This window comes from Furipterus horrens, unplaced genomic scaffold, assembly GCF_987537825.1.
Source record: "Furipterus horrens unplaced genomic scaffold, mFurHor1.1.pri manual_scaffold_10, whole genome shotgun sequence".
NCBI classification, from domain to species: Eukaryota; Metazoa; Chordata; class Mammalia; order Chiroptera; family Furipteridae; genus Furipterus; species Furipterus horrens.
The window spans coordinates 34,876,258-34,889,098 of NW_028327180.1; the positions used below are offsets into that span (position 1 = coordinate 34,876,258).

At 37.8% G+C, this 12,841-nt stretch overlaps 1 protein-coding gene across 1 annotated transcript in view; it reads left to right on the forward strand.

Annotated features, from left to right (window-relative positions):
* KIF13B (kinesin family member 13B) overlaps positions 1-12,841 on the forward strand; it is a 172,005-nt gene that overhangs the window by 82,681 nt on the left and 76,483 nt on the right. The window contains exons 13-14 of the mRNA XM_090289006.1: positions 67-201; positions 9,415-9,545. Of these exons, the coding sequence (XP_090145132.1) occupies positions 67-201; positions 9,415-9,545 (266 nt within the window). The remainder of the gene's footprint in view (positions 1-66; positions 202-9,414; positions 9,546-12,841) is intronic.

Here is a 12,841-nt window from a genome sequence, read left to right on the forward strand (position 1 = left end):
TGAGAACTTTTATATCTAACTGTGTCAATAACTGTGGAGCTAATACTTCTTTAATACATTTTACAGGAGCGACAGAAACAACTTGAGAGTCTTGGAATATCTCTTCAATCTTCTGGAATTAAAGTTGGGGATGATAAATGTTTCCTTGTTAATCTGAATGCTGATCCTGCTTTGAATGAACTTCTGGTTTACTATTTAAAGGTGAAGTAATAGGCTTTGCTATATTTCCTGCCATGAAATACAGCAGTGTTTCACAGCATTTTTTTTTTTAAACTTAGAGAACCATGCTTATTCAAAATAATGAATTAGCCAGTTGTTTTTATTTGAATAAGTTTAAGTATAGAAAAATCTTGGGTTTCTTGAATAGTTTCTCTTTAGTTATTGAGTAATGCCATTAAACCCTGTAATATAAAAAATGATATTCTGATATTATTTCTAACAAAGTAAGTAGCTTAACTACTATTGTTTAATGTGGTTTATGCCAGGGAGTTAAGTAGACGACTTTAAAGCTTAAGGAATGACTTTTAAAACTGATTCATTAGTAGGCTAAAGCTTTTGTGGTTTATACGAAGCATGCCTTTCTGTGAGTGGCTCGTTAGGTCGTAAGAGGAAATGTTTAAAGAAACTTATATTCATAGGGCCACGATATGACATTTGTATTTCCAGTCACTCATAGGAAAGTTTAAAAATTTGGATTATCGATTTATAAAAAAGGACTAGGAGGGTCAGAGTGTGGAAAAGGAAACCAACAAATACTGATGTACATTGAAAGCTATAAATAGTAGGATATAGGAAGACAAGAGACAAATTTATGAATCCTGACACTACATAAACTCCGAGGAGCTACCCAAACCTTACCAAGCCCAGAACATAAATGAATTATATAATGAGCTATATGATTTTAACAGAAGGTTAATAAATAATATATATGGGTTTAACTGAGGTAAGTAGGAAAGAAAAGATAATGAGCTGGTAAAATTGGAAACTGCTTTAAAATTAGAGAATTGTGTGATTTCATTTCTAAAGAGATGAAAGAATTCCTGATGCATTGGCTAGTTTCCCAGTTTTTATCAAAGGTATCCGGCATAATTGCTTGGTGTAATGTGGACTACCATGTTTTATTATGCTGTCAGTTAAATCGTGTCTTTGATACTTACATTTGTGTGCATTCTCAGGTACTGAAAGTAGGAGGGGTTGCCCTGTGTTTCTAGTCCATGTCACTGTTTAACGGGATGCTCAATCTCAAGTCCTTCGCCCTCCTCTTCAGATGCTTCCTCTATACATGGAAGTTTTCTCAGTCTGGCTACCTCAGAGTTCCTGTGAGGATTAAATGAGATTGTATGTGTAGAAGCACTGTATAAACAGAAGCACTATACGAATATAAAGTATTCCACATACCATTTTCACATTTGGTATTCTCTGTAGTACCTTATGTATATTATTATTGTCTATTGAAAAAGTATGTATTATCACATTACTTAATGTGCTTCTAGGTAATGTTGGCAGCATTTTGTGTTAGATATTCACATGCTTTAGGAGAGTTGGAATATTAGATTAGGACTTAAATATTCTGCCCTTTTTATTTCTCAGAACTATGAATTCTTTCTCTTTCTGATGTGGCAAATTTCAAACTGGAGCACACAAACACAGACACCCAACAAGAAAAAACCTGATTCATATCTGTTCCTTAACTAAAAAGTTAAACAAAGAAACTATTTAAAGACTTTTGGAGAGTAGTCAAAATATTTCTGGTTGTCTTGTGTGGAGGTTTTGGGATTCTGTTTCAGACTGTGTGGTCAGCCCTGTTTTGGCAGAATTTAAGGCAGTGTTGATTTCTTCAGTGTCCAAGCTAACCCCATGACAAGAGTATATTCATGACCAAGCACATTCAATAGGATGCTCTCAGTGCAAGAACAGTTTTTGCTTCCTTAAAGCTGTATCATGATGTGGGATGGAGGAATTTGGAGGCTGAGCATTTTGTTTTGTTTTTGTTTTTTTGTTTTTTGCTTTCAAATTCTCAAGTCAGTTTAAGATGCTGGGCAGATGAGTTCACATCTCTGGGTGACTTTCAGCATCCTGTTTATGAAATGAGGGCACTGAATTAAAATATCTTTAATTTCTTTCTAGTTCCAAGTTGATATGAACAGAATCCTCCATTTATTTTCTGTCTAAAGCTGGCAGAGATAAGGTATGATGGCCAAACCACAGATAGAACGTAATTCACAAGATAATTTTGCAACTTATTTGCATGCTTAGGCAGTCCTTGCTTGACATAGTTCTAATATACACAAATTCTAGTCCCATGATTTAGTAAATCATGTTGCCACTGCTATCGTTCGTGAGATTCTAGCTACACAACCAGAGGAGCCTAGTGAAGGTGAATTTATTGAGGTAAACAGTGAAAGTGGCTGTGATGATAAGAACAAAGACATCTCTCAAGGGAGCTACACCAGACAACACTGAGATAAGGAACTCATGTAGATATCTGGCAACATTAAAACACAACTGGGTAGAGGGGAACAAAGGGAAAAGAAATTGGGACAACTGTAATAGCATAAACAATGAAGCATATTAAAAAAAAAAAAAAAAAAAAAAAACCCACAAAGGGTAAACTGATAGAGGCTTAGAAAGGAGCTGGACAGTTTGCGAAGGCGTGGAAAAGATACTCGTTCCCTAGTGTAAGTTATGTGTTGAGAAGGTGGTAAGCACTGGTCAGACAACTCTGAATAAGCTTTTTACAAAGAAATTAAATGCTTTACATTTCAGTGTTTCTAATGACTAAATTACAGCATACTAAGTAAATATGCTTTACTCTTTTTTGTTTCCCTATACATTATAATGATAACAATTCTTAATGTTTTTACACATATTTTTAAAGGCCACAGAATAATTGCAGTTTTTCCCATTGATTATTAAGCTCTCTCTGCACAATTATTTTTATAGCCCTGCCCTCTTGTGAAAAATGAGGTCGGCCTGGAGTTGTGAGGTAAACTTGGAGATTTATTCTAGCACGAGCCAGGCTTCCAGAGGGAAGAGCTGCTCCCCTCATCCTAAAACACAATGGTAATAATACACTTTTTTCGCCTAAAAAGTTCTATAAAAACATATTAGAAAAGGAAAGGGGTGGGAGGTTAGCATCCAAATTCAAACACACAGAGATGATCACAGTTAATACTTGGTCTTTTTATTTATATCCTTTGCATCTATTTGTATTTGTATGTGTATGGATTTATATGGATACATTTTTTTTTTTAAACTACAGAAATGGGATCATAGTATGATTGATTCCATCCTCTGAATCATCAGCCAAATTTTCCAGGAAGGTTATTTTGCTTCTACAACTCTGGGTCAACTCTTCTCACAAGTTAGCTGTTTTTAAAATAATTTTTTAATTTTCAGTTACAGTTGACATACAATATTATATTAGTTTCAAGTGTACAAGATAGTGATTAGACATTTATATAGTTTATGGAGTGGTCACCCCAAAACTCCAGTGTCCATCTGACACCATGCACACAAGTCAGCCACTAATAGCTGGGAAAGCGAGGGTGATTCTGAAGGATTTGGAGCATATTAGATATATACACACTTGGGAAGGGTTTTTACCAGTGAGTCAGTAGCAGCTTCAAAGCATGTGTCGACCTCACAGCACAGCTCCCACTGAAAGTAAACTGCATGTTGTCATCTTTGCCAGCGTTCACAGTCACTAGTGAGGTGATCGGGTGGCAGGGGCAGCCACCATTCAGTGTTTGCAGGGCTGTAGGCTAGGCTTTAAGGAACCCAAGAGGAGGAATAAGACAGCTGCGACCTCTTAGAACTTCTTGGGTGGCAGCCGTTTGGCTCATCTAGTGTAGTATTTGCGTTTGTAAAATACAGATAGGTATCTTTCCTTCTACCTCCATTCCAGAAAAGCTGTCTTCAGAGTCTTGGTTCTGTTGAGCAAGGGTGAGTTTTTGTTATAGAATTTTCATTATTTAGATACGTAAAGAATAGCAAATACTTTTTTGCTCATTGCCCCTGGCATTTGTTTGCCTTTTCCTTCAGAAATTGTCTGAGAATACTGATAATGCTGAGGGACCACACAGGCTATACTAATATGCTACTTTCCCTGATTGCAGGATGTGTCACTAGTGAATATGCCCTTTCTCTCTCCAACTTCATTCCTCCACTTCCTCCCCACCCCTTTTAAGTCTTGGCTGATCAAAGAGACATTCTCAAAAGAACCACATAGATAGTTCGTTCATAAAGGGAGCAAGGTCCAATAAATTCATAGAATAGTTAACTGATTAACTCCAGTGAAATTAAATTTAAATGAAGAAAGGTTAAAAAGCCATTTTGATCTTTTGATTGTTTTTGAGATTTTTAAATATGGTATTTTATGTTTTCTAAAGTTTTCCCTAAAACTAGTATTTTATTTTATTTTAGAATTTTTATGAGTTTATTTGAGCCAAACTGACAACATATGCCAAGGAACAAGATCTCAAATCCTCCCTAAAGCTAGTATATGAGAGGGACCCCCAAAACCAAATTTATTTGTAAAAAATTGTGTATTCTTACATGTTTAAACTTCAGTTGCCTTCAGAGTACTCTGCATTTGATGCAACACACCTATCAAGACTTTTTTCCCACTGCTCAAAACAGTTTTTGAACTCATTGGTTTTGATGCCTTTTAGTGCTTCTGCCATTTTTTGTTTCACCTCTTCCCTATCGGCAAAGCACTTCCTTTTGAGGATATTTTTCATCTGGGGAAACAAAAGAAGTCGCTGTGGGAGAGATCAGGTGAATAGGGAGGGTAGGGCATGGGGGTCATGCTGTTTTGGGTCAAAAACTGCTAAACACACAGTATGGTGTGGGCAGGTATGCTCGTAAGTCACCCATCATGAAATGGGCAAACGAGTTGAAAGAGTCTTAAAAAAATTCACTGAAGCCAAACACAGCCTCCTCTCACAACAGTGCCAGCTGGTACACTGGTACAGGTGGGTTCCCAGAACACTAGCATAGCAGGGGGAGCCTATACTAAAAGGGGCCCGCCCTCCGGAAGATAATTCTGGGGTTTTTTGGGGGGGAATCCTCCCTCGTATTTTAGAGTCATCATACCCATATATAACAGAGACTGAAAAGCTATCCCTGATTAACTTTTATCTTATTATGATCACCTTGTACCTTCACAGAATTTAGATACTGATTAGTTACTGATAAACTTCTATACCAACCTATGATTAGTTTATTTTTTTTCCCTCTTCATCAAGTAGTCCCTCTCTATATTGCGGTTCACATTGGGGCCTCACTGTATCATGGGATTTTTAAAAATATTATATTTAATTATTTATCGCGGATTTTTTGCTATATCGCGGATTTTGCGGTACTGGGTATGTATGTTGTTAAAGTTATGTAGGTTTAAGAGTATAGAATATGTTTAAGAACATAAGTAGTGTTTATAAAAGTGTGAAAAAGGTTAATAAGGGACTGGGAATGGTTTGTAAGTGTTTGGGAAGGGTTTATAAAGCCTTAAAATATATATAAATACTAAAATAAATGTAAGGTTCCTACTTCACAGATTTTCACTTATCGTGGGGGGTCTAGAATGTAATAACTGCGATAAGTGAGGAAATACTATATTTTTATTGCAGTGTTTCGAGCACTATAGGAACTCTAGAACTTATCGAAAAGCTTATTGTTTAACTTGTTTAAAAGAGTAAGGCTTTGGCAGAGTTGAGCTTTTAGAATCTAATATTTGAGATTCCAGCAAATCATCCTCCAGATTAGAATAGATTATAACCTCAAATGAGAGATTTAACTTGTCATTATAGTGTCAGCTTTATATTGGGACGTTGTCTGTCTCATGTCTCTAGTAGCTCAGTGCTCAGCTCAGAATAGGTGCTCAATATATTTGTTGAGAAATAAAATTTTTCTTCTAGAATTTGTATTAGACAGTTACATGTTTCAGTTACTATCTGGTCCCTGAGAACTTAATTCAGCCTGTCAACAGATACTTAGCATCCACCATGTGTACTGTGCTCATTGTTGGAGAAGATGCAAGAGTCTGGTGCAGGTTGCTATCTAAACACATTCATGCACCAGATAGTGTCCACCTAAGAAACCTCCAAACCTGTAGAGAATTTTTATAAGAGTTTATTTGAGCCAAACTAATGACCTGCCTGGAAGCAAGATCTCAAATGCTCCCCAAAATGATAGTTTTGATATTTCTTTTATACATTTGGAATGAAGGAAGATTACATGAAAGTGGGAGAAAGCAAGGTGCAAGATAGTTAAGATTACTCCTTCCTCGGAGGGATCTGAAAAAAAGGATTTCTCTGGCATTTCAAAGGTGAATTAACCTAGATGCACAAAAACAATGGACAGGTCTGGCTTCAGGAAAAGATAAACCTTTTTATAGGCCTGGTGACTACCCACCATGACCTGTCCAGTTAGGAATTTTATGATCAGATCACCCTGTGGAATTACTTTTGGTCAGATTTATCACAGAGCTGCTTTTTCATCCACAATAGTAAATTGAGGTACTAAGTAGTATCAGGGTTCAGAGAAGGGACAAGTCAGTGTTGGCTAATGGTAGAAGATGAAATTAGAAGTAGTTGTTGAAAGATATTTCATATTTAGGTCAAGGGGGGAGAGCATTTCAGGCAAAGAGAACAAGGATAAGGGCAAAGACTGGGAATGAACCCGTCTGCAGTTTTGGGGTGAGATACTAGGAGCTGGTTCTACACTCAAATTCCGATCTAGGTTATAGCTCAAGACTTTTCTCCACTTCTACCCCCAGGACAAAAAAGGATTCCCAAGGCACAGTTAGAAATCCTGCTAGAATTTCTCATGGAAGGAGGAAAGTGATTATATATAGAAATGGCCTGTGGCAAGTGCTTTGGGGCTCTTATCTTTTTTTAGGTAGTCTTGGGCCCTTTTTCTCTTCGGACTTTCTTTTTTTTTAAGGGAAGGAGGAACCCAAGTGGGGGACAGAGACAGGCATGGAATAGATTAAGCTATTGAATGTCAAAAAAGCATTACTTGTAGTTTACACCTGGTCGAGCCTTGTTCTCCAGGTTAGGAAGGTCTGGGATTGGCCAGGAAGCCTCAGTTTATAGTGAGCAGTAAACATTTGCCTGGAATGTCCTCTGTATTAAATACATGCCTTGAGGATTGAACAGGATACCATGGGCCAGTTCTGGATCCCAACTCTTTATTTCCTTGGAAACACCACTGCAATATTGTTGAGAGAAGAAACCCCCAGAAAGGGGGAAGTGAAAATACCAGAGGGGAAGAGGCCTTTTTATCAGATTGAGATCCCAGATGAGATGGGAAGAATTGGAACCCAGAATATAATAAGTGTTACAAGTAAATAAGAGGAGAGAATCATCTTCCTTTGAGTTTGAAAAGGAGGCTAAGGGAAACGATGGTTCATTTATTTTTCTTTTATATTTCTTTAATGCCTTTAAGTACCAGGCCTGTGCTAAGTGCTTGGATCTCTGCTCTCATGGAGTTTCCATGCCAGCTATGGAGATGACAGAGCTCTGTCACCTCTGACACAGAGTGATGTCAGGAATTCAAATGTGAGAGTGATGGGGTGGCTATTTCTGATTGTCAGTTCAGGATATTCCTCTCAGAGGATGTGCCCATGAAAGCTGAAATGGAATTGATAAGAAACTACTGGTGTCAGGATCAGGAGAATATTTCAGACAAAAGAAACAGCCAGTGTACTCAAAGAACAGATAACAGGCCAATGTGGCTGGGTGTTGCTCCAGGAGAGGGAGAGGGGTCATCCCTAGCATGGGGCGGGGGTGGGAGTGCAGATCACAGAGTGTTTTGTAAACCTGGTAAGAAGTTGGACTTCATTAGACCTTCAAAGGGAAGCCATAGACAGACGGTTTGTAATAGGGGATCACATGATCAGCTGTTGTGATGGTGGTGGATGGGGGTGGGGGAGGGGTAGAAGTGATAAAATAGTAGAAAGGTCCTGTGTTCACCCAGGGAAGAGACTTTAGGATGTGATAGTAGAAGTGGGGGAAAATGAGCCGATTCCTTATATGTTTTGGAGGGGGATTCTGTCAGGATTTCCTGAATGACATGGGGCTAGAGGTAGACTGGTAAGGGATAGAGAGGACTTGAAGATAGCATTTACCTTTCTTAGTAGACTAACTGGTGGTGGTAGCGCCATTATTATTGGGGAAAGAAATAGAATCATTGGGTCAGTGGTGGGGGGCTAGGGGTGTGAGCAACAGTTCTGCTTTGGCTCTTTCACTTTGAAATGTCTTTAGACATCCAAGTTGTTCCTGACAGGCAAGAATAATGGTGACTGAGACTAGGATGGTGGAAATAGAGGTAGAAAAATAATGCAACCAAAGTATGTAGTTCCTGGTTGGTGGTTTAATTTATATGTAGACAGTATTTAAAGCTCATGGGACTGGATGAGATCATTGTGGTTAGGAGCCAGCAACCTAGGCCAAATCTAGCTTCCTGCCAGTTTTTATATGGCCCAGGTGCTAAGAATGGTTTTTACATTGTTTAAATGGTTGAAAAAAATCAAATGAATCATAATATTTCAAGCACATGAAAATTATATGAAGTTCGAATTTAAGTGCTCATAAATAAAGTTTTATTGGAAAGTAGCCACACTTACTCATTTGTGTATTGTCTGACTGCTTTCACACTACACGAGCAGAGTTGAGTGTTGCATGTGACTCACTAAGCCAAAAATATTTCATTTCTGACCACTGACCTAGCTGCGTAGAAAGAGAAGATGGCCTAGGACACATCCAGGTTATGTTAACACTTAATCATAGATGGGCAGTCAAGTATTGAAGCTCATAAGACGGAGCTTGATTTTTACGTCAGTTTTCTCAGTAACCGGTCAAAAAGTTATGCTGGTGATTGGGGTGTAGAGAATTCAGTAATTGGGCAGGGGTGGGTTTACAATAAAAAAGAATACATCTATTATATCTTTTCTGAGGTTTAGGGAGACCGTGTGATTCATAAAATAATTTTAGTCTTTTCAAATTCCTTGTATTTGAATAATGTTTTATCTTTGTATTTGACCTATTTTGATTGAGACCAGGTAAGTGATGTGCAGCCTTAGTAACTAGTTTTCAGACCAATATCTTTGATCCATCCTCATACTCTGAGAGTAGTATAAAATATTTGGAAGCAAGATTTCAACAGAAAATAATGACTATAGTATTTTCAGTTTAAAGGGTATAACTTAACCCAGTGCATTATTCCTTGAAGGAACTAGAACTTGTAGGATGAGTTTCAGAGAAAGCCAGAAATTCCCTGTGCCTGTTCCATTTGCTTTAAAAATCTCTTAACTAAGGTAATAGATCACTATAAGAGAGCTCAGACTAGATGATTTCACTTTGTGTACATGTAAGAATATGGTATTCATCAGTGAATTTGATTCCTTTGTAGGAGCATACATTGATAGGTTCAGCAAATTCCCAAGATATACAACTATGTGGAATGGGAATTTTTCCTGAACACTGTATTATAGACATCGTGCCAGAAGGCCAGGTTATACTGACTCCTCAAAAGAACACCAGGTAATGTATTTTAATTAATGTTAATGTCACAATAATTTGTAAGAGAAAGAAAGTATACTAGTTGCAGATGGTATACAGGACATTTGACCTTGGTTTCCTTTTTTAAAAAATATTTTACTTAATGATTTTTAGAGAGACAGAGAAGCATCAGTTTGTTGTTCCACTTATTTGTGTATTTGTTGGTTGATTCTTGTATGTGCCCTGACCAGAGATTGAACCTGCAATCTTGGCGTTTTGGGACAACACTGTAACAACTAAGCTGCCCAGCCAGAGCTTGGTTTGCTTTTAAGTTCACTTGATGAAGATATCCAGTTAGCAAGTTCTTTATGTTAACTTTTTAATATCTCTTAAACCCGTTTCTTCCTCTCTACACCCACTACCGTGGCCTTATTTAAATAAGGTCCTCATCAGATCTTGACTGGACCCCCTGCCAGCACCCTCATCTTTTCCGTGTTCTACGCACCATAATAGCCAAATGGCTTTCTACTCTTTTAGATACAGAATTGCTTACATTCCTCCTACTTTTCTGTTTCTCTGCCTCTGCCATTCCTTTACCAGCTAACTCCTATCTGACCTTCAAGGGTTAACCCTGCCATCATCTACTTTGGGGAATTCCCTGTTTGGTCTAAATTAAGGGCCCCACTATGTATTCCCAGGGCACCCTGTGCTTCCTGTTAATACTCTGTTTTGTATTCTTATGGGCTGTTTATCTTCATTACCCCATTGGACTGTGAGCTCCTTGAGGACAAGGACCTTTCTTTTTACATTCTTTATCCTTAGTACTGTACTTAATATAAGACTAGTGTGTGTGTGTGTGTGTGTATATACATACACTCAATAAGTAATGAATTAATGAATGAAGAGGCATAACGTGATTAAATCAAATGTTTGCCAGCTTGTTTTCTTAAGCTATGAAACTGTTACTACCCTGTTGTGTAACTCTGTATAACTTATAGCTGAATGTTGATCCATTTCATCATTAATATTAAAAAATCAATAACATCATCACCAATTTCATCTCTAAAGTGTATGTATTGGGAAGCTTTCAAGCTCTTGGTGAAGGATCCCAGTGAGAAAGAGAAGACTAATAGCAGAAGCGGGCCTGGCACTCCTAGCTGGGGCATGCTGTTGTCCTATTAAGTAATGTCACAGAACAGAACTTAGGCAAGTTATACTAAGGGGTGATAAAGTAAGACAAAGCAGGCCACTTAGTAGTTTTATTTGAGCACAGAGAAAAATCAAGGTCATTGTGCCACACACAAAATACCAAACACCGTTTATTAAATACCCCACCATAGAATTACTCCTGCTTTCTGACAGCATCCTATATAGAGAGGACCCCCACTTCCTTAACCCTCTTCCAGATCATCCAGCAAAGCCCAAATCTTGCCACAGGTTCTTCTCACCGCCCTGTCCCTGACTCCCAGGCTTCCTGTGGCGTGTCTTGCCCCTCTGCATGAGGAATAAACGTGTTCAGCTACGGCAGTGTTTTTGTGGTCTTTGGTTTGAGGATATTGACACAAATTTCCCAAACTCTCATTTTCACTTAAAAGCTTGGAATTTGCAGTTGGCAACAAGTACTGTCAGTTGTTTTCCTCGAAGTGACAGGCTGGCTTTGTTTATTTTCAAGAACATGTCTGCCAGAAGACCACTTTGTGTGTGTCTTTTACTTGAGACAGTCATCAGACTTTGGTGTGCCTCTACGCAGTGCTTCCTGTGTACTTCTCACTTTGTCACCTGAGATGTAGAAAGTTGTGTACCCAAGGGTCAAGATTTAATACAAATTATAATTTTTACTGCTTCATCCAGGACATTCAGAGACAAAAATGTTTTTTGTAGATTGTGAGGGTGAGGCAGTGAATGATCCAGTGACTATTAGTATTATTTGGCGCCACTGCCTTGATTTGTGCTCAAGCACCGGCAGTTTTACTCATTGTCAGTTCAAATGCCAACACAGTGAAAAAGGGCAGGTTAGGCTTATAAAAATAGCTTTGTTCTCTGGGAACCCACACAGAAGTGCTTTGAAAACTATTATTATATTCATGCTTTTATTTACTAATCATGGCTTAACTGCTGCAGCTTTTTAAAATAAGCCTACATATGTGTTTACCTTTAATTAAATTACTCATTGTATTTAAGGAATCTGTATCATAAAGGCTAAAATCTGCTGATTTCAGTAGATCCCCTCTTGTCATAACTATATTTTTGAGCTCATACTTTGAATAATCAGACTATAGGAGTACATGTATAAAGACCAATTTCTTTCAGGATTAAAAAACCCACCAGGTAAGGGATATCTAGACAGAGTAAGATTTTGTGTGTATGCATGTATGAAAAAAAACCAAAACAAAAACTAGCAATATAATGCTGGGGAAGTGCTTTAGGAACTTAAAAGAAACAAAGACCCTATAAGCTGGAACGATGAGCAGCTTTTTCATTGGAAGTATAAACCAAACTGAGCCTTGAGAGCTGAGTAAGATTTGGGGGAATGGAGAATGGGAACCCTATTTCACTTTGTAGGACTGGTATAAATCTGGCTTTGGAGGAAGAGTCAGTCATGTTTAGTGGACAGAACATAAAGTTTGTTTTTGCTGAGGTGAGAGTTCAGTAGAAGAGGGAAAGGAGGAGGTAAAGAGGGCTTCCTGTAGTTGGACCTTTAATGTCAAGTTAAAGAACTTGACCTTTATTCTGTATCTAAGCAAATGAGCTCTTCAGCAGGAGAAAGGCATGATGACAGTGGTATTCCAGGAATGTCAATATTATAGTGGTATGAATACTTTTCTGTTTATTTCCTGCCCTCTCTAAATTCTTCATTTAATACTTGTCTACCCACCATTTCTTTTGTTGGACTCTGTTGTCATGATAAACAGTCAAGTAAGCCTGACAAATCTTCTGTGTACTGATCAGATATGGACATTTTTCTATGCTATGGCCAGTTACAGAAGAATTTAACATTGGTTTAATACCTGCAGATCTAGAGTCCAAATGGTTGACTGGCTCTTTCATACATGAGATTGCAATACTTGTTTTAGTTGTAACATATACTGCCACCATCTTTCTGTTATTGGCTGTAATGGTTCCATACTTACTCCTTATTATGTTATATAACAAATTTAGAACTTTGATAAACAAAAGATAATTATTGCACTAAGTACCATAAGCATTTTAGGTAAACTAATGAAGAAGTAGATATAAATAATAAAATTCACCAAGGACAGGTTTTATTTTAGGGAGTTGATTACTTTGTTTTTCCTAGTAACCAGATCTCTGTGGTACCAGAAAATTAAAGGAGAAAA